Consider the following 22,859-nt stretch of genomic DNA (forward strand, 5'->3'; position numbering starts at 1 on the left):
AGTTAAACGTCGTTTACATATTCATTTATTGAATTTGTAGTCCGTTCTCCCCACAAGCATGCTCAGAGTGGGTCACATCAGTTTAAAAACATAAAACCGGTAGCATAAAAAAGCAGATGCAATTCACAGATCCATTCTCAGCAGCGCACATTGCAAAGTCCCTTGTACAGTAATTTTGGGCCTGCGGGGGCCGGTGACAATCAGCAGATGAAAGCAAAAACAACCTGGGAGGGAACTAGGGTTGACAAGTCCCCCTGTACTCCCAGGGGAGGTGGGAGCTCCAGTACCTACCTTTTGGCCCTTGGGCCTGTGCAATGATGTCACTTCTGGGAAGTGACATCACTAAAAGCAGGCTGTGGCTGCCCCTGGAGCTCCATGGGGGGGGCAATTCAGTCCTGAATCGGCCTGGAACGGGCCACTGTGGTGCGGGGGAGCACTCCCCCACCTTGCAGCAGCCTGATTCAGGCTGTTTTGGGCCTGAATTGGGCCAAATTGGGCCTGAAATGGGTCACTGCAGCAATGGCCCAATCCAAGCTGTTTCGGGCCTGCGGAAGCACACACAGAACGCTTCCGAGAGGCCCAGTTTCTTCACACATGCAAAGTGCGCACATGCCCCCAGGCCTGCAGAATGACATCACTTCTGGAAAGTGATGTTATCATGCAGGCTGTGGCTGCCCTGGGGAGCACTCCTGTGCTCCATGGGGGGGGGGCCTGATTCTGTCCCAAATTGGCTTGGTACGTGCCACTGCAGTGTGGAGGAGCGCTCCCCTGCCTGGCAGCAGCTCGAACTCGGGCCATTTTGGGCTCGGATTGGGCCTGAATTGGCCTGGAACGGGCTGATGCCATGTGGGAGAGCGTTCCACACCTGGCAGCGGCCTGATCTGGGCTATATTGGGCCTGAATTGGGCCAAATTGGGCCCCAAACAGCCCTAATAGAGCCCAATCCAGGCTGTTCCAGGCCCAGGGGAGTGCACCGCCCTGCCTAGGAGCACTCCTGTGAGGCCCATGCCTCCCCCACTGGCCAGGTAAGCAGGGGGTGGGGGTGGAGGGTGGAACCGGGGGATCCTCCGCCACCGGCAGGGGAATGGCAACCCTAGAGGGGACGCCCCCCAGTAGGAGGCCGAAGTGGAGGCCCCTTTGCCTCATTCACTAAAAGCCTGACGGAACATCTCCGTCATACAGGCCCAGCAGAATGAGCAAATTCTGCTGGGCTCAAATTGTCACAGAGAGTTCCGCCAGGCTGGGGCCAGGGCCAAGAACATCTGGACCCTGGTCAAGGCAAGGTGGACCTCCTTGCGGCCAGGGACCACTAGTAGATATTTGTCTACTGAACGGAGCACCTTCTGGGGAATGTAGGGTGAGAGACTGTCCCGTTGGTATGCTGGTCCCAGTTCACTAAGGGCTTTAAAGGTCAGAATCATTTCAAGTTAGACGTAGGCGTGATTGCTCCAAAGGGTTTTTAGGCAGCTTAGCTGGAGGACTGGGAATTTTGCTGTGTGTACAGGGAATGATATAATCTTGCTCAGTGCAATAGAAGAGGCAGGATACTTGCCTTACTTTCTTAGCATCCTCAAGAATGGACTGATGAAAGGCTCCTCTTACCTCTTCTGTCTTCCATGATATACTCAAGATATTAATATACCTTTGTTGGCCTGATGTTTTTCAACTTAATACACCCATTTCATAAAGTAGACACTTGGGGGGGGTGAATTATGGACTTGCCATTGTCGTCTGATTCTTTATAGTGATTTAGCTTTCTATTAACACTGATTTTAAATTTCAGATTTATAGACAAGAAGCTGTTGTATAAGTAAAGTGTGTATTCCTTCAATGTATTTTAGTAGGAGGGCTTTACCCCAGGTGAGTAATTCTGTGGCAAGCTGCACCTACTCTACTTATCTTCCAGTTTTTTGCTGCTGCTGCATTATCCCAGATATTGATGACCTGGCAATCCAGTTCAGGCATCTCAATGCTGCATTGAACAGTTGGCAGTAGGTGGTTAACAGAGTAGGTCTGTCTTAACTGAATATAGGACAGGACAATTTTCCTACAGAAGGATAGCAGAGGAAAACCCTGGGATAGCACCATAGCCCCACTGTGCACAGGATCCTCTTTGTGAGAAATTCATTACTGTATTGTTAATGACTTAGATCAGTTAAGCAGCACTTGCTCTTGGAAATACTGAATGCCTGATCTTCTATACAGTTCAGATGTCATGTTTCCTTGTAATAGGGGTGAGGTCAAAATGCATTTGATCTTGAAAGCACAAAAACGTCCATTGTCCATTGTATATTTCTTTATTTGCTTATGGTAAAAGAATTAATGAAAGATAAAATTGGCTTCGTAGCTTGCTGTGACCTCCAAGTCAATAAAACTCTTTATCTGTTTAAAACTGTTAGTTCCAGAATTATTTCTCTAAACCCTGTCAAAGAACTTTGGAATTCAATACTGTCATCATGAAACTGACTGCTTGTTCCTTACAGCGAAGTTAAACGGTGTTGACATGTCCAAGGAATACTAAGAGGTTTTGATCCATTTATGAATCTTGTAATAGATGAGTGTATGGAAATGGCACCAGGTGGACAACAGAAGAACATTGGCATGAAGGAAGTGAACATTAATGGAAATTTTAAGGAAATAGTTTGGACTGTATTAATTTATCTAAACCAATATGAATCTAATTTTGTATGTATTTTGAGTCCATTTTTCTTGTTGAGTCTTAAGGTAGATTACAGAATATAAAACGATACAGTTAAGCAGCATAAAACAACCCGTGTAATGGGACTGAGACTACAATATTAAATTAAGACATTTTCTAGACAAGTCCATCATATTATGAAAACTAAAAGTGAATTCATATTGCTGACTTGTTTGGCCAGAACTTCCTACTTCCTACTGCTGTTTCGGGCAGAATTAAAATACGAATACGTATTCAACTTGTAACCATATTGGTATACTGTTATCAAACTACACAATTCTAAAAGTTACTGGGTTCACACGTGTTGCGGCCACAGAAATTTTGTAGAATATTCATCTTTGACAGTATAGTTTTTCTTAAACTGGGAATTGCCCAAAGTAGATACTGCCACTTGATGCTATATAGAGAACTGAAAACACTCTTGGGATTTAGGTGTGTCTGTAAAAGTATCTTTTGTGGTATGGTTCCCATCTTTCATGTGGTTTTTGACCCATTTTTCCTGACCCTTAATGCCTTAACCATGTGTGGACCAAGAATGCAGGGAAATTATAGCTCCATCTAAAGATGCTAATGATATTTGTTTGAAGACTTATAAAATGAATCAGTTGCCCTCTGCTCACTTACTATGATGTTTTCTGTGACAGAGGAAATCTGTAGCTAACTAAGCACTGACATATGACACTTGTTGAGGAGGGTTTTACTGATCTTAGAAACGTATGGGATATGTCAAATGTCGTAACTGATTTCTGTGTTTTGATTTGTAGTTAATTTGGGGAAACAGCATCATTATGTTAAAAGCCTTGGAATGAGAATAAATGAACCAGTATAGCCTGCAATGGCATTTTTTAAATAGTTGTAGATTCCTTGTAACTTTAAAAAAATGTTAAAATGGACTAACTACTATTTTGAATGTTAGTTTGCATAGTTGACATTTTCAGTGCAGTAATAGGAATCTAGCTGTGAGATCCCCCCCCCCCTGCAATTCTGTGCCCTCTGACATTCTGGATTTGAAGGTGATTCTTTCAGCTGCAAAGCAGGTCAGCAAAAGGATGGATACACTCCATAGCTGCAGCCATGTTAGCCTGTTGCAGACAAAACAACCATTTCTTGTGGCACCTTAATGACTGGCAAATGTGTGTTGGATAAAGGAATTTTGCTAGTTGGTAGTAGAAAAATTCTTGGCTAGTAGGGTAGTAGAAAAACTGGCAGTAAAGATCATAAACTAATGCTTGTTGTCCCTCAAAACCTATACTAGAATAAGGGCACAACTGCTATAGTGTACTTTTTCACAGCTAGCGTAAAAAAAACACTACCAGAACTCATTCTTGATCTTATTCACTTTAATAGCAAAAGGTCGGTACTTATCTTTACAATGTGTTTTGCTGGGCATACTGTAATACCATTTTGCTTGAGCTATAAAAGTACCGAACAAAATAAGAGACAGCCTTGCGTCAAAATTCACAGAATGAGATGTAAAGCTGTGCAGGCATATACTATGATCATTCTCTTACTGATTTTAAAAAGGATTAAGAAGGCTTAAGTCAAAAGTGCTGTTTTTGGATCAGTGTTAGTACTCCATGTGGCAAATGGCTTTTCGGCTGGACCAAAGTGGCAATCCATAGTAAACAAACATGCTGTATCTAATGTGGTGATGGAGAGAACCCTCAAGTCAGAGTTGACTTATGGCAACCTCTGGTGGGGTTTTCATGGCAAGAAACTAATAAGTGGTTTGCCATTGCCTGCCTCTGCAACCTTGGTCTTCATTGGAGGTCTTCCATCCAAGTACTAACCAAGGCCTAACCCTGCTTAGCCGCTGAGATCTGATGAGATCAGTCTCACCTGGGCTATCCAGGTCATGGCACTATATTTAATAGTGTGTTGCATATCCATGTTAAAGCAGTAATACCACTTCTGTTAAGCCCTCCTTTATCACAGTGTAAAGGCTGTGAACTTTCATAGTAATAAAGAAAATCCTCAGCCTGTACATAAGTACACAATTATACCACAAATGATCAGTTTCAGAATAATTTCTGCTGTGTAGCAAAAGGGAAATTGAATCAACAAGCAATGTTTTTGTGCTTGAACATCAAGAACAACTCAGTTTCAGTTGCTGCCACCTGAGCTGCTTGTTTCTTGTACTTGCTGGGGTTTTTGGATTTCTCCCACTATCTGAAGGCATTCAAGAATTAGAGAAAAAACCGATCCGGTTTCGTTTTCTCAGCCATGTCGGACGCTCCTCTTCATGGGCTCGAGAGGAAGCGCCCGAGCACCCTGTCCGGGCGGCTGATCTGCGAAGATTAGCCCCCAAAACTCCCAGTGAGGGAGGCTGGGTCCGGGACGCTGCGGGAAGAGCCCCCCGGAATCAATGCGGGGGGTTAATTGCCCGTTTGTCCCTACGGAAGCCGGCGGACGTGCGCGGCGCCTCGAGTGCTGCCGGGCCATGGAAAACCAAACAAACAAACAATTCCGGGAATATGTATATATCTAACAATTTTTTATATTTTTATAGTGCAAAGTGCAAAGTGCAAAATATAGTGCATGATTATATATACAATAATACATATACAATAAATACAATAAAATATTGATCTCTCTGTCCCAACATGCAATAAATATGGTAAAAATACAGAATTTGATACTAATGGTTATGAAGTATATTTTTCAAAGGAACAATGTCCATGAATTAATTAAGATGAAAATGTAGCAGCATGCAGGTTTCCTCAGATAGAGCTCCAATGTAGACATGTGGGAGGCATGAGATGGCAAGCTCCAGTCCAAACTGCAAATAAGTCCAAAAGTGCCGACGGGATTATGCGTGCATATTTATACAATTCCCGTTTCGTATAACATACTTCTTCATGGGCACAATAAATATGGACTGTGAACAAAAGTTAAACGTAGTCAATTTATAATTCAACATACATAACAAAACTCTGTACATACATTCCATCTACTCACCAGCCCCCACTTCACCGGTAGCTCCAATATTGCTGCTTATACCATTCTGATTCCATACAATTTCAAAAAGCATGAATTGACAGACAGAAATCATGCATAGGAAAGGACTCTCTTAACCACAAACCAGTAATTGAATGATTGGCCAAATTACAATGAAACAAGCAACAATTAGATTGCAGCACAGACCTCAACACCACTTAAGTCCTGTTCCGATTTTAAAGAGACAAGTAATATTAATTACACATTCAACAAGACAATGCAGTCTATATCCCCCAAATGGGTAAGGCAACGCTGGGCATCCATTAACCCAAAAAACATGAGTAATCCACTGTCCGGGGTCTGAGCCCCAGCCCCCAGACTTGACAAGAGGGAACAGCAGGTCAACCGGGCTGACGGGCAAACAGAGGGGGCAGCCAGCAGCCAGCAGGTCAACCGGTCAGCCAGCAGGCAGTAGGTCAACCGGTCTGACTGGCAAGCAGAGGGGGCAGCCTGGGGACAGCAGGTCATCCCCTCCCACGGGCAAATGGAGCCAGAACCTGCCGGCGCCAGGGGCAAGAGGCAAAGGCCCAGGGCCTCAGGAGTCAGGGGGAGACAGAGAGAAGCCAGCGAGTCCCACTCCCCTGGGGAAGGAAAGGGGACTAAGCAAGGCAGAAGGGGGCAAGGGCAGAGGGATTGGGGGCCCAGCAGTCACCCACCCAAAGACCTTACCTAAGGAGGAGAAGCAGCAGCAGCCCCAACAGCCCAAAGCCACGCCCCAGCTAGAAAATAGTAGCCTGGCCCAGGAGTTGCCAGAAGCCAAGCCACTCCAGGTGGGGCTATTGGAGGCACTCTGCAGGAAGCCCTGGGCAACCAGCCAAGGAGCCGCAGCTGGACCCACCTTCAGCCATCAGCTCAGCCAGGGAGGCCGAGCTGCTAGCCAGGGGACTGCAGCTGGACAGGCCTTCAGCAATCAGCCAAGGCAGGGAGGCTGGGCAGCCAGGGAACAAGGCACAGCTGGTGCTGGTCAGTGGGGCCAGATCAGCTACCCCAGCTGCAACTGCTTGGTGCAGCCCAAGACTGGGCTGGAAGAGGAGTGGGGCAGTAGAAGGAAGCCCTATAAAAGCTGGCTGGGAAGAGCCCTGTGGTGGTGGATGTGAGTAAGGAGTGATAATGTGGAGTGAGAGCGGTGCAATGCAAGAGTGGAGGTTTGGAGGAGAGTTCTGGAAGGAGGGGATGAAGAAGGACACAGGGGGCAAGCAGGCCAGGTTGAGCAGGCCAGCGAGTGGACTGAGAGGGAGTCTGGGTGAGGTATACCGCCCCTCCTTTCACAGAGCAGGGTCCTGCAGCATCCCTGGCCCCCCTATGACGTCAGGAGCAGACCGCCCAATGCCACGCCCAGCGGCAGCGGCGGCAAGCCCTGACAAGTTGGTGGCCCGTACGGGGAAAGCCGTTCCGACGCAGGCGCCAGTCGAAGGGATGTATCCCAATGCCGTAGCCCCAGCAGACCTCAGACTGTGGCTGGAGGAATGCTTGGACAGGATGTGGAAGAAGTTGGAGGCGGCCTTCCAAACAGCTCAGGCAGAGCTAATGCAGGCCGTGGAGCAGCGGATGCAAGCCTGCACACCCACAGCCTCCTCGCCAGTGGTATGTGCGTTGGCTTGGGAAAGTAACCCACCACCTGGCAAGCAGGTGCTGAGTCTATGCGCCACCGTGAGGATAGGCCAGCTGATCCTACAAGCCCTGTTGGACTCCGGGAGTGCAGTCTCAGCAATTCGGCCCCAACTCCTCCCAGCTGCCACCCCAGTGCACCGCTGGATCCCGGTGACGGATGTGATGGGCCGCACCCAGCCGTACCCTACGGCCCTAATCACGGTAGAGTACCTAGGGGTCTGCCACCAAATGGAAGTTGCCCAGGTAGCTCACCTACCCATGCCAATGCTGCTGGGAAGAGATGCCCCGGGGTTCTTCAGGCTCCTCCAGCAGGCAGTGAAGAAATCGGGAAGAGACGCCCCAGGGATCGCCAGGCCTCGGCGGGAGGCGGCACGGGAATTGACAGACCCACAAGTTGCCACCACTCTGCAAGTGGAGGAGGCCGACGACCCGGGAGAGGGTCCCTCCACCAGACCAGGGGCAGAACCACGGACTGAAGACCCAGCTGGACCCCCAGCAGATCGCCCATTCTGTGATGCCCAAGGGGCAGATGAGTCCTTGCAGCGCTTGCGAGAGACAGCCGCTCGTGAGGAGGAGCAGGTGCGGGATGAACGGAGGTCCCAACGGCTCCCTCGCATTGAGAAGCAAGGAGGGGTTTGGGTTCGCATAGCTCGTGCCCCAAATGGCCAGGGAGAGGTCCGCCAACTACTTGTGCCAGCAGGCTATCGGCCGGAGGTCCTCCGCACCGCCCATGAGCACGCTTGGGCCGGGCACCTGGGGCACCACAAGACCCTGAGGAAGATCCTCGAGCGTTTCTTCTGGCCCTCGGTGAATGCGGACGTGAAGGCATACTGCCGCTCATGCCCCACCTGCCAGAGGGTGGCAGCAAGACGCCCGCCAAAGGCCCCTCTTTCCCCGCTGCCAGTGATGGGGGTGCCCTTCCAGCGGATAGCGATGGACTTTATCGGCCCACTGCCACGCACACCCCGGGGCTACCGTTTTGCCCTGGTGATCGTGGACTACGCCACACGTTTCCCGGAGGTCATTCCTTTGAAAACTATGCAGACCCCGGGGGTGGTCCGGGCGTTGTCCAAGCTGTTCGCAATGGTGGGGCTGCCCAGCGAAATCTTGACAGACCGGGGAGGGCCCTTCCGAGCAAAGGCCATGCGTCAGCTCTGTCAGAACTTGGGGATCCGGCAGGTGTTCACCTCTGCCTACCACCCCCAAACAGATGGATTGGCAGAGCGCCTGAATCAGACTGTTAAGGAGGCCCTAAAAAAGATGACGCATGACAAACCTCACCAGTGGGACCTGTATATCGACCCCCTGATGTTTGCCCTCCGAGAGACCCCCCAGGCCTCCACTGGCTTTAGCCCATTTGAACTGCTGTATGGGCGAAAGCCACGAGGAATGCTCTCCCGCCTGGTGGAGCAATGGGGCCCCCAAGCCAGCCCCCCAGCCCCCCCAGTCCAGGAGTACGTGAGCCAACTCCGCGAGCGGGTGCAGCAGTTCCAAGCAGAAGCAGGCCGACGGCTGGCCCACGCCCAGACACACCAGAAGGCCGCGTACGACCGGGGTACGCGACAGAGAACCTTCCAGCTGGGGGAGAAGGTCCTCGTCCACCGCACAGTTTTTCCCAGGGAGGAGGGGGACCCCTGGCGAGGCCCCTATGTGGTGACAAAGGTACTAGGACCTACCACCTATGAGGTCCAGTGTGGGCCTCGTCGACGCCAGAGGAAGACGCTCCACGTGAACCTGCTGAAGAGGTGGTATGAGCGGGACAGCGAGGAGTGCCAGCTGGCGGAGGACCCCCTGGAACTCCCGTCCAGTGAGCTGCCGTGGACCACAGAAGGCCCAGAATTCGGGGAGCCCAAGGTGGACCCCCAGCTCGACCCAACTCAGCGGGCCCAGCTACAGGCTCTATGGGCCCGGGTACCAGGCGTCTTCTCCCGCAGACCAGGTAGCACCAGCCTGATACAGCATGCCATCCCAACCGAGCCAGGGCAGGCGGCTCGGGCTACGTGGCGACCCATCCCTAGAAAGCGGTGGGAGGCGGTGGAAAAGGAGACGGACGAGATGCTCCAGCTGGGGGTGATTGAGCCCTCACAGAGTGCCTGGAGGAGTCCAATAGTCTTGGTGCCCAAGCCGGACGGGACCACCCGCTTCTGCGTCGATTACCGAGAGCTGAATAAGGTGGCCAAGTTCGACGCCTATCCCATGCCCCGAGCAGATGTGCTGGTGGATCACCTGGGGTCCGCTCGCTACCTGTCAGCTCTCGATTTAACCAAGGGGTACTGGCAGGTGCCCGTGCGACCTGAAGATCGGGAGAAAACGGCCTTCGCCACTCCCCAAGGTCTTTTTCAATTTAAGAAAATGCCTTTCGGGCTCCATGGTGCAGCAGCCACGTTCCAGCGACTAGTGGACCAGGTGCTGGGCAAGTGCCGGGCATACGCTATGGCCTACATTGACGACATCATTGTCTTTAGCCCGGACTGGCCCACCCATCTCCAGCACCTGGAGTCAGTCTTGAGAGCCCTTCAACAGGCCGGACTGCGGGCCAACCCAAAGAAAAGCCACCTGGGGTTCCGGGAACTCCAATACCTGGGCTTTGTGGTCGGGGGAGGACGAGTCAGGCCACCACCGGACAAGGTGACCTCAATAGCCGACGCCCCACAGCCCAAGACCAAGAAGCAGGTTCGGCGATTCCTAGGACTGCTGGGGTATTACGGGCGGTTCATCCCCCACTTTGCCTCCCGAGCGGCGCCCCTGACAGACAGCTTGAGGAAGGGGCTGCCCAACCAAGTCCGGTGGACCCCAGAACTAGAGGCAGCTTTTAAGGACCTGCGGTCAGCCCTCTCCAATGCCACTGCCCTATGGAACCCAGACTTTGACCGGCCCTTCACACTGGCCACGGACGCCTCGGACACCGGCCTCGGGGCCGTGCTGACCCAGGAGCGGGATGGCGTGGATGTCCCAATTCTATTCCTAAGCCGGAAGCTCCAGCCCGCCGAGAAGCGCTACGCCACGGTGGAGCGGGAGGCCCTAGCGGTCAAGTGGGCGGTTGGGGCCCTGCAGTACTACCTGGCCAACAACCCCTTTGTACTGCTGACAGACCATGCACCCCTGCAGTGGCTCCATCGCATGAAGGCGCACAACCCCAGGGTGCTGCGGTGGTACCTCTCCCTCCTACCCTTCCAATTCACCGTCAAATACCGCCAGGGGGCGCGGCATGTGGACGCGGACTTCATGTCCCGCATGTTCGAGGCTGAACCGGACCCCCACAACTCAAAGCCAAGCGGGGAGGTGTGTCCGGGGTCTGAGCCCCAGCCCCCAGACTTGACAAGAGGGAACAGCAGGTCAACCGGGCTGACGGGCAAACAGAGGGGGCAGCCAGCAGCCAGCAGGTCAACCGGTCAGCCAGCAGGCAGTAGGTCAACCGGTCTGACTGGCAAGCAGAGGGGGCAGCCTGGGGACAGCAGGTCATCCCCTCCCACGGGCAAATGGAGCCAGAACCTGCCGGCGCCAGGGGCAAGAGGCAAAGGCCCAGGGCCTCAGGAGTCAGGGGGAGACAGAGAGAAGCCAGCGAGTCCCACTCCCCTGGGGAAGGAAAGGGGACTAAGCAAGGCAGAAGGGGGCAAGGGCAGAGGGATTGGGGGCCCAGCAGTCACCCACCCAAAGACCTTACCTAAGGAGGAGAAGCAGCAGCAGCCCCAACAGCCCAAAGCCACGCCCCAGCTAGAAAATAGTAGCCTGGCCCAGGAGTTGCCAGAAGCCAAGCCACTCCAGGTGGGGCTATTGGAGGCACTCTGCAGGAAGCCCTGGGCAACCAGCCAAGGAGCCGCAGCTGGACCCACCTTCAGCCATCAGCTCAGCCAGGGAGGCCGAGCTGCTAGCCAGGGGACTGCAGCTGGACAGGCCTTCAGCAATCAGCCAAGGCAGGGAGGCTGGGCAGCCAGGGAACAAGGCACAGCTGGTGCTGGTCAGTGGGGCCAGATCAGCTACCCCAGCTGCAACTGCTTGGTGCAGCCCAAGACTGGGCTGGAAGAGGAGTGGGGCAGTAGAAGGAAGCCCTATAAAAGCTGGCTGGGAAGAGCCCTGTGGTGGTGGATGTGAGTAAGGAGTGATAATGTGGAGTGAGAGCGGTGCAATGCAAGAGTGGAGGTTTGGAGGAGAGTTCTGGAAGGAGGGGATGAAGAAGGACACAGGGGGCAAGCAGGCCAGGTTGAGCAGGCCAGCGAGTGGACTGAGAGGGAGTCTGGGTGAGGTATACCGCCCCTCCTTTCACAGAGCAGGGTCCTGCAGCATCCCTGGCCCCCCTATGACGTCAGGAGCAGACCGCCCAATGCCACGCCCAGCGGCAGCGGCGGCAAGCCCTGACAATCCACTTCACTATTGAGTCCTCCTGGTGCCAAACTCCGTATTTTAAAGATCCACCTAGACTCTAATTGCAACAATTTCCTGGGGCCATCCTGAACACCCTCCCGAATCATATCAATAACTGTTACCTTCAGATCTCTTGGGTTATGCTGAAAACTCAAAAATGTTGGACCAATGGTGCCTCTCTTACCTGATTACGGATTCTCGATATATGTTCCTGCACTCTATATTTTGCACTTTGCACTTTGCACTATAAAAATATAAAAAATTGTTAGATATATACATATTCCCGGAATTGTTTGTTTGTTTGGTTTTCTACTATCCGGGTGGATTCCCTTGTTTGCTTAGGGCCATGGAAAACGGCAAAGAGCAGAATTAGGCGAGAGCCTGCAAGTAAGCGAATCCCTTCTGATACTACAAGCGTACGTGAAGGAGTGGTGGGATCTGAAGCTAAGAAGGCTTGTTCTTCCCCTTTGCTGAGTTTCAGAATCCGGCTGGCGGTTCCCCCCCCCCTAAAATGGCAACAAAAAAACAAAGTCCTGCTCTGGGCAAGTCAGTTTCGGCTGCCCTAAAGGGAGAGTCGTTGGAGGAGGTAGTGCGGAGGGCGGTTGGTGAAGCTATAAAACCCTTTGTTGACAAGCTGAATGAAACAGATCAAAGGGTGGGCTTAATTGAGAGCGAAGTGAAAACCATTAAGGAAGCAGCGGGGGGGGCAGACAAGTCTGCTCGGGAAAGTGCGTCACTTGTGAAGGCTACGAATAAAGAGCTCAAACTGGTGGAGAATCAGCTGATCGGGCTACAAGTGGAACGAACACAGACAATTTTGCGTCTCCAGAATGTGAAAGAGGAGGAAAATGAGGATTTACGGGGTCTGGTCTCGGAACTATTGGCGACACCCGCGAGGGCAACTAAAGAAGAAGTAAAAAGCGCGATTTTGGAAGTCCGTCGGGCTACTTCAAAATATGCAATGAAGCGTCAGTTGCCTCGCGAGATCATCATTGATTTTTCATCTAAGAGGATCCGGGACACTATCCTATATAATTCATACAATGCGGATTTGGACTTTTTGGGTAATAAAGTTAAGATATTGAAAGACGTCCCATTTCTAGTTCGGAAAAGACGTTTTAAGTATAAAAAGTTTGCAGCTCTTCTGAGAGAACGTGGAATAAAGTACAAATGGTTATTTCCGGAAGGAATCTGGTTCAGTCACAAAGATCAAGCTTTCAAGTTATTATCAGAAGATCAACGAAGGGATTTTGAGGATAAAAATCCGGAATTTCAGTGCACCAAGCAAGACGAAAAGGAGAAGTCTGAGGGGGAGGGGGAGGAAATGAGCACTGCGGCTGCAGCTGCTCAGAGAGAATTGCGTCCGGGACCCAGGAGGGGAAGAAAAATTTAATTTGAATTTAAATTGTAATTTGCATTTAGTAAGGTCAACCACTCCATCAATATAATATAAAGCTTTAACTTTTGAATAATGGCAGTATGAAGGGAAAACATGAAACGTAGTGTTTAGTGTTTGTAGATTATCTTCCCCTTTCCCCCCCTTCCCTTTCTTTTTTTTCTCCTTTCCTTCCCATCCCTTGTGCTATTGTAGTCTTTTGTAGTTACTGTTTTGTAGGGTATGTATGTATGTAGTAGTTTTGTATGTTAGATATTGAAAAATAAAAAATATTATATAATAAAGAATTAGAGAAAAAAACCCAAACTTTCCATAAATGCTTCTTGTGCACGTTTTCAACAGGTGCTGCACCATACTATTAGACACACTTTACCAAATGCTGCTACTGCACACATCTCCCTCTTATCCATGCACTTTAATACAGATTCTACCAGGTTAACACAATGGATTTCACCCTGGAGGCTACTGGAGAACTTACTTACAAGGTATAGACTAAGATTAACACAGGTGCTTAATTTCATTTATTTAGCCCAAATGAGATTAAAGTTAAGCAACTTTATGACAGAGTCAGGCCTAATTATATTCAGTGTTCTCTAATAGGCTTAAGAAACATTGTGCAGAACAATGGTGATAGGCTGCATATAAAACATGGTTCTGGTAGTGACAGATTTCCTGTGTTCAGAAGAAATATTTTTAGAGATCCTTTCCTCTTTGTACGGAAAAAAGAAAAAGCTCAGTCCTGAGGCCTGCTGAGCACCCGCACACTCATGTTAAGTGCAGCAGGGATGGTTTAGCTCTTAAGGACTTTTGCAGGAGAGCTGTGCTGGCAGGCTGAGCCTGGAAAAGTGCAGCCAGGGGAGAATGCTTCCTAGTTGCCCGGGCAATGCCAGCAGAAGCCACCAATTGCAGGGTGGCTGCTGTTGACAGTGCCATGAGTGGCAGGGAAAGGCATAGCCTGTCCATGGGCTGGGCCACTATTCCATTGCCAGTTGTCAATGCCACTCCTTCACCCCACAGATAGCAAGTGTAAAGGGCAGGAAGACCCCTGCTTGCCACACTCCAACACTGGCACCTTCTCTGAGAGGAGCCCTGCCCCGTGGGGGGGGGGGGAAGGGACACTGAAGATGCAGACAGGGTGCCTGCCCATCTGGTCAGTGAATCGCCACTTTCAACAAGGGCCAGGCTGGCGGCTGAAGCGCAGCTCACTTGAAAACTATGCTGTCACCGCCACTGCTCCAAGAAACATGCACCCATTCCTTGAAAAGTAAGACCAAAAAGGTGGTGTAGCCCAGCACGGGTCGCACCCGCAGCCCCTAGCACTCAGGATCAGCCCCACCAAATCTTGAAGAGGCAGCTCCTTAGAGGCAAGGAGGGGGAGGTTCAGAAACTAATCATGGGACTGCCCATTGAAAACCGTGGGGGAGGGTGGAAGGCCAAGTGGATGTGATGGGAGTGACAAATGGCCATCGACATGTGGCACCTCCATTGAAACACATCACTGAATCACAAAGATGTGAGGAGAATGCGGGGTGGAACCTGACAGCCATGCCCCAGTCTGAGGATGATGCCCCCCAGACTAGAATGATGGCCTGCAGGACCAGAGAAATGGCTCCGGGGCTGTCATCTCATCCCCTGTACTAGATTCCCGAAGTCCATTTCAGCCTCTGCAAACAACAGCAAAAGGGTGGGTGGTCTGGCTTTGTGCGGCAAGGACCTCCTGGCATCAATCTTGCTCCCTGCATGCAGCAATCTTCTGCCCAGCTTATCAGACCACTGTCTGTCAGACAATGAGAGTCGTCTGTGGCACCCCACCCCACCAGACACACACAGGCAACACTCCAAGTCCCACCCCATTGCCTGCAGTGAAACTGAGGGGGGGGGAAGGGGAGCTGGGCAGGGCTGGAGCCTCCAAGGTGCCACTGGACAACACCTGCTCCTTCTGCAGGCAAACAGACAGGGAGGAAGTTGTTGTTCAACACACTACTTACTTGGGGCCATGGCGGTCTTGGCCAGAGGTTATATAAGCTGGCCGGGGACTGATTGGCTACTGGGGAAGGGGGTCTGCCACCCAGGGGCACGAGCAGATTGGTCCTCATGGTAGTCAGCATCTTATGCTCTGCCAGGCCACTTGGACCGAGCCAGGGGAGCGGTCGGGTTTTCCCAATGGGCATCTATGGGCTACGCCACCGTCTTTAGTGATGTAACTTTCTGACGCTGTTGGGGGAGTGCCCAAGCCCAAAACAGCTTAGAGAGACAATTAACTTGCACCCCACCCTCTGTCCCACCATCCTGGATGTCAGTGCAAGGAATTATGCTGGGAGTTGTTGTAGGGGGTGTTGCACCAGTGTAAGTCTGGGATATGCTGATGTATCCCTTAGCTGGCTCCCTGAATGCTTTTAGCAACCCTCCCCCCTCAGGATTCGGCTGCCTGTGTTTCATTTACCGAGTATTCTTTAAACAATCTAGTTTTGTTTTTTGGGGAAGGGAGTATGCAGTCTCAAATGGCATCGCAAATTACACCATAATCTTAAGAGTTTGCTTTTTAAAATATATTTTATTTCAATTTACAGACAAAACTGTAGTAACTCAAACATAAAATATAAATTATAATCATTTGTATTCAGTATCACACATTTATATGGAACTTACTTGAATTTACTTTTAATATTTCATTCTATTTAAATCTTAAAATTCTGAAATCAGTCTATTATGTATGGTAGTACATAGTACCCTCAAGTCATAGCTGACTTATGGCAACCCCTGGTGGGGACTCTGCTTAGCTTCTGAGATCTGATGAGATCAGGCTCACCTGGGCTATCCTGGTCAGGCCATATTATGTATAAAAGATGTTAATTTTGCCATTGTCACATTCATTTAGTTTATTCTTCAATTCCTTCAGGACTGGACATTTCACTGCCCTCCATTTTGCTGCAAATATTAATTTTGCAGCTGTCACCATATATTTAAAATAATTCACTCTCTATTTTTGTAATCTTACTTGGTAAGATATTTAATAGCCTATTTTTTGGATCCATTGGAACTTTAATTTTAATATTTTTTGCATTTCTTCATGTATATCTAACCAATATATTATTTCTTTCTTGCATGTCCACCACATGTTTTAAAATGTTGCGTCTCTATTCTGACATTTCCAGCACTTCTCATCATAGTCTTTATTTGATTTTGCTGTATCTTTACGGGTAATATACCATCTAAAAACATTTTATACCAATTCTCCCTTAATATTTGACATTCAATAAACGTTATTTCTTTAGTCCATAGATTTTCCCAATGACTCATGTATGTTTTCTCCAAAATTTTGTATCCATTTTATCATACAATTTTCTTACTTGCTCTGTTTCAGAATCATATTGCAATAACATTTTATAAATTTATCCTAATAGGTTGTCTTAAATCCCCAGTGATTAATTGTTCAAAAGTCATTTTCTTTCTTAATGATCCCCCTTCTTTGGCTATTTGTTCTTTCAATTTAGATACCGTTTGATGATATAACAACCACAGAAGGTTTTTTCCTTCATCTTGAACTACTTGCCATGATTTTATTTTTCCTTGTTTATCCATCATATACTCATAAGCTATATGGTCAAATTTCTTTCTTGTACTATTGTCACAATAAACGTCGACTGGGGATGTCAATGGCGAGGTTGGCAGACTTATTCTATTTCTGCATTGAAACCATATTAGTAGACTCTCTCAAAATATTACCATCTTGTTTTTGAATTCCTTTTAATGATTTCTTAATCCATAGTTATGAATTTCTTCTTTAATATCAATTCTCTCCAGTTTGACATTCTTTTGAGTTTGTAATCCAGTCTGAAACTCAAACTAGTGTGGAAGCTTTGTGATATAATTTGATATTTGGGGTAATCTTAAGATTTTTTCCCCTAATAGTCTGGCTTTCAACTTAGAGTTCAGTTTTGAGTCTTTTGTGCAAATCTTCCTGGTCAATCATGTCCATCTTTTCATACCAGCGGTGGTAAGCCAGCAAAGCAGCATTTTTGGCTGAAACTGTGCTCCTCTCCATGTCGCTAGCAGCCCATTCTATGCTGTTCAGGTAGTATATTCTACTATGGAGGATGATAGGTGGGAGTTTCTCTGGCGGGCTGTAATGCGGGTAGGCTAGCCACGTTTTTGCTTTAGTGGAATCATAAGATAGAAAAAGAAAGTTCATTTGCTCTTTGGCGAGGGGCTGAGATGAGAAAATTTTCCAAACTCGAGGGCCCAGTAATGGGTTCAGTGCAGCTTTTCCGTTCTGAACTGGAGACACAGTGACCATGCCGTATATAAACAACTTCGGATTCTCCATTGTGAAAATGCTATTTAATTGGAACTGGGAAGGATCCTGGTAGCCAAAGAAAGAGGCATTGATGCGACCATGGACAAATGTTACAACAGCCTGTTTATAGGGATTGGAAAATTCAGGAACGGGTGGATTGAAGTTGAGGAATGTTATGTTGGCAATCTTACTATTCAAGGGGGCTGCAATAAGAATGACATTGTACGCTTCTTTCACTAATGCAGATGTAGAACTGTAGGTCACTTCATAAAGATTCACAGTACCACCTTTTAAAAAAAACAACAGCAAGAAGCTACTCCTTTAGAATTGTTACAAGTTTGCCTGTCTGACAACCCTGTGAAGGAGGTGAAGTTTTTTGGGGGGGGGGCGGGGGGAGAGTCACCTAAAGTCATCCGCAAGGTTTATGGGAGAAACGAGTCTAAACCCAGGTCTCCCTATCCTAGTACAACGCTGGCTTCAATGCTTCTGGACTTTTCCTGAAAATGCAGTGCATCTGCAGGGGTTGGATCTCAGCAAGGTATATATGAAAGGGAAAAACAGTTTCTTTCTGCAACTGGGATGCATCCTTGATAAAGCTTCATAGGCTCCCCTCTGTGGATCTGCCTGATGAAAGGGATGACTGTTTACCTCCACTATGCTCTGCTTACATATTTAATAAGTAAACCAATTATTAAAGATACTGTGAGTCTTCAGTGCACAGAAAATAAAACTCTGATAATGCTGCCCCTGGAATGTTTCACTAAGAGAAGTGGGGGGGGGGGGGAAGAGAGAGTGAGTGAGTGAGTGAGTGAGTGTGTGTGTGTGTGTGTGTGTGTGTGTGTGTGTGTGTGTTTTACAGTATTTAGTACGTCTTTCCTGGGCAAATTCCCTAACACTATTATCTAAATTGCACAGATAGTGAAGTCTGTGCTTGCACATAAAATACAGGAGAAGCAGCATTTCCAGTAGCTGTCCTGCAATTATTAAATCCCGTCCCAGTAAACTTAGAGTAATTAATGATTTACCACACAATTGATTAAGTTGGGCACTTTATTTGCAGGCTAGATCCAAGTTGTAGTTTCCAACCCTTGAGGCACTGTTTGCTATGCCAATTAATTCAGAAATTTGCCTGCTCAGTAGGAGAGAGTGTCAACTGCAAAGGATGTCACAATGTGCTGACTTTTGGATCACTAGAATTAGTGAATGCTTTAAATGGTGATTTCACAGATGATTTGCAAATAATTTGTAAGGCTGGATTCCAAAGGTTCCACTGCAAACAGGCATCGTTGTGTGACTGCTGTGAATTCCCTCTCCCAGCTGCAACCCCTTATGCCACATACCCAATATGTGTTTATACTCCCTCTGTGAATATGGTAGTCATTGTACATGCAGTCAGAGCTCATCCATAAGAAATTGCTGGACCCACAACACAAGTGGGATATGTGTGAGGTGAAGCAACTGGCTTCACCTGTTACAACAGCTAGGGCCTTGGCTCTTTGTATTTCATGCATATGAAATGCCATTCGCCATCATGGTAAAAGGTTTCTGCAGAATTTCCAGCTGTTTGGTAGCTTTCTTGTCTGTCTGTCTGTCAGCTATTCTCTGACTACATGCCTCTTCCTCAGGATTTACACAACTCATGTTTTAGTTTTATACGCTGTTTTCAAAGAGGGGAGAATGTTAGGGCATCCTCACCTGAATGTCCCTTTTGCTGTGTCTTCTCTTCTATAGAAATAACTGTGCCAGAAATCAACTGTGCTTTAGAAGCATGCAGAAGTCCTGTGCATACCCGTTTGTTGCCACCTTCTACTGCCCAAATTCCGCCACTGGTACCTGCTAAAGATATGGCACCTGCCAGGAAGAAGGGAAACATCAAAGTTCAAAGGAGAATGCCCTATTCATAGAACAAATGCAGCAGGGAAACTGGTCTCCAAGTGAGCATAAATCGAACTTTGAAATGTGAGGGCTTTGGAAAAATGGTACATGTGCAGCACTATTACAGAGGTTACTTTATATTGCCTGATTCCCAAAATTTGGTGGAGGATAGCTGATCAACCATCTGGGCAGGCAGTGCAGAGTAAGAAAAATCTTGAGTGTAGGAAACTCATGATATTAGGTAGTTAATACGTAATCTGAGGAAAAACTGTGTCCATGCAAACTTGCTTCAGAAAATTATTGCCCTCAAGACCGGAGCAGGGAATGGGAAGAAGTGAATGTGTGTTTCTAACCTAAGTGTCAAGTATAAGTTGCTGGATCTTTACCATCTACTTTGAGATCCCCAATATGGACCATGCAATTCACTTCATTTCAAAGTGAAGGGCCCACAAATGGCAAACAGGAATGCTTACATGCAAAAGGACTCTGTTGAAATAACCCCATCTTGCCATTCAACTCACCCGGTGCCTTTTGGTAAGATCACAGTCTCACTGTTCCTCAATAGTGCAGTGGTGAAACAGGCTAATATCAGGAAAGTGAACTTTGACAGTGGGGTGATTTCAAAGCTACTTGTCAACTCTACCCTTAGTGATTGGCTCTGAAGAAAACACTGGGTAGTGGGGACAGGTAATAGTTAAACTGCTAGTTGGGGAATTTTGCTATCCAATGTATTCTGTTTTTGTACCTGCTGTCTAAAGCCACTGTTATCAATGGCTTGGATGAAGGGAAACTTTCAACAAATGGGATTTTCCTGCTGCAGCCCAAAATACCCTGAAAAGTTGCTCAGGAAACAAACACCACTCACCTACAAAGCCATTAATACCGGCACTTTGGCCAAAGAATACTCTCATGACTGAAGTTACTATCTCATTGATGTATTTCTGAGAAAAGCCAGACTTCTGCAGGGATTCCTCAATGGTCTGATTCAGCAACTGAAGTAATTCAGCCCCTCCGAGGGCATGAAGTAAACCCTCACTGCTGCTGAAGGCGAAGTCATGAGCCTGATACTGATAGATCCTTTATCCAAAAGGGGAAAGAGCCATTAAGAAAGGGGCAATGAAGACTATGCAAGATTTGCATAGGATTTAGTAGGAAAGGCAAGTAGGGGATTTAGCCCTTTAAATTATTTAATGTAAGAGTATTCTAGTACTGCATTAAGTATTTTTAAGTTATCTTGTTTCCATTAAATACTCAAGTCCTTAATATGAGTACTTTAATTTGATTGCAACTTATTTAAAAGTATGAGGGTGGCAACTGAAGAGCATATTCCCAACACAAACCAAGTTTTTTTCTTGCCAATGCTTGTTAATGATTGGTTAGGGATCTGAGTAGTCCATTGGTGGGATCGTCTTTTCTTTCTCATTTATAGGAAGAAGACAGATTTTACCACTTAGAATGCTGAGATGCAACTGAGATGCAGCCATTAGAGGGTTAAAAGCAAGCATGTTTTAACACGCCCAGGGAGACAATGGAGTCTATAAAGAGACTTTACATTTTTACTCTTCATTCTCAGCTATGAAACTAACTACATATAACTTCTTATGTTAGACCTAGAATTCACAGCATATTTTCATCTATCTAGCTGTCCAACAAGACATTCAAATTGCTTTAACTGCCTTGTGAGCTGGTTCTTCTGTTTGCTCCTGAACTTAAATTATGGGCTAAACTTGAGATTACAGTACCTTCCTAGCTTTTCTGCCTAGAGCCAGCCAAGCAGTATTTCTTTAGCATTACATTCTATGGTACTCTTAAAAATCTTACTGTTTTCAGCAAGCAACCCGTGGCCCCCCTCCCACCAGATAATTCTTTGCAGCTTGGAACTAGATTTTCCTTTGTGCATTATTACCTCATAAACTTGTCCAGAATACATGGGGAAATGCAGAATATATTGAAATTTAGATTCTCTATGGAAGTTAAGAATAGGCTATTAGAAATGTTGCCTAATAAACTATCAAAACTTTTGGAAGAGATATTTGAATATATGGTGACAGCAGCCAGAATAATTTCCACTACAAAGTGGAAATTGGACATTTGTCCAAGCTTAGAAGAATGGGAAAACAAACTCACCAAATATGCAGCAATGGCAAAATTAACAACTTATCTGAGAAACAGATCAATCACAAAATTTGAAAAAAGATGGAATGTGTATTATGTAAGCAGGAGATAAATTTAGAATGAGAAAGTGTTTAAAAAAATTGTATATAAATGTATTACAATGTAGGAGCAGAATGAGAATAAGGTTTAAGCATAATATCTTGAATATAAATTGATGAATAAGTAGATTCTTTTTAAAAAAATTATTTTATTATTAACTTGTAACATACATACAATAATAATAACAATATTAAATACTCAAATCTCAACCAAATCGAATAAGTAGATTCTGAGAAGAATTATTCTCTACTTTTTTATTATGAGATATATAATAGACCTCTTTTGCAATCTGATATATTACTTATTTGTTAAAAGTTATAGTGGGCATGTAGAATGTGGCGAAGCAAGTAATATTGAATATGTAGTAATGATGAAAGCAATAATGTAGTTATAAAATAGATTAAGAAATTTGAAACCTAAATTATAGAATATAACTGTACCCCAATATAAGTAAGCACCAATGTATTTCATAGACAGTATCTTAAAAACTTAATGAGGGGATGTTGGGAAGAAATTGTTCTGCTTCAGGCAGATGCCAGCTTCTGCAGTGTTAACTCAGGCAAATAACGGGAGCTGGCTTATTGGAGGTAAGATGCCAGAGTAGAATAAACAAAGTCCGTAAATTGCACAAGAGTTGCCTAAGCAAGCCAAGGTCTCGGGGAATGCATTGAAGGGCCCCTCCCTCATACTCTTATATGCTGCAGAGTCCTACATCACACCAACAACAGCTGCTTCACATCTTCTCTGGTGATGTTCCTCCTTCCTTTGCAACTGATTGCTAGTGCTGATCTCTGATGCATGCTAACTTGCACTGGGCCTGTGACTCCCCTCTACACTTGCGCTGAATCGCTCTTGTGGGCCTGGGGATCCGCACCTCAAAGCCTCCTGTGATTTCTTGTCTGATGGCTCAGCTGCAGCTATTCTTCGTCAAAGGAGTCAGCGCTGTCTCCAGGCCCTAGTTGTTCCACAACAGTATTTTTTTTGTTTTATGTCAAATACACAAAATTCTGATTTATACAATTATGTTATTTAATCCCCTTTTTTCTTTATCACCCCTATTCTATCACATTTTTTAAATGTTGTCTTTTTAAAACTTTTATTTAAAATCAATCTAAGCAATCTTGAAATAGTCAAACATACACAAAGATACAAAACACAGTTCCATATATCAGAGAAGCAGGTATGTATACATGTTACCATCCCTTATCTATCTTAGATTTAAAAGATAAAATACAATTTTAAGAATCTCACCAAAGCACTTTCAGAAAGATTAGTTTCATGAAACCCAAGTGTGAAAGATTCAGGGGGTTTGGGGTGTGCTTATCTAATATAGGCTCAATCCTCCAATTTGTCCTTCCCCTATGGTATGTCATGAGTTTCTATCTGAGCTACAGAAGATCTTTCTCATA

The 22,859-nt window shown here is 46.9% G+C and overlaps 1 protein-coding gene across 1 annotated transcript; it reads right to left on the reverse strand.

Annotated features, from left to right (window-relative positions):
• Positions 1-16,419: 16,419 nt before the first annotated feature.
• On the reverse strand, positions 16,420-21,327 carry LOC129341887 (prenylcysteine oxidase 1-like). The gene is made up of 4 exons (XM_054997246.1): positions 21,143-21,327; positions 20,102-20,313; positions 19,057-19,212; positions 16,420-17,648 (listed from the first exon to the last, which is right to left on the reverse strand). The coding sequence occupies exons 1-4, from the start codon at positions 21,325-21,327 to the stop codon at positions 16,990-16,992; spliced, it is 1,212 nt and encodes a 403-aa protein (XP_054853221.1). The 3' UTR covers positions 16,420-16,989.
• Between the last annotated feature and the right edge of the window lie 1,532 nt (positions 21,328-22,859).

The sequence above is a fragment of the Eublepharis macularius genome, chromosome 14 (genome assembly GCF_028583425.1).
Source record: "Eublepharis macularius isolate TG4126 chromosome 14, MPM_Emac_v1.0, whole genome shotgun sequence".
NCBI lineage: Eukaryota > Metazoa > Chordata > Lepidosauria > Squamata > Eublepharidae > Eublepharis > Eublepharis macularius.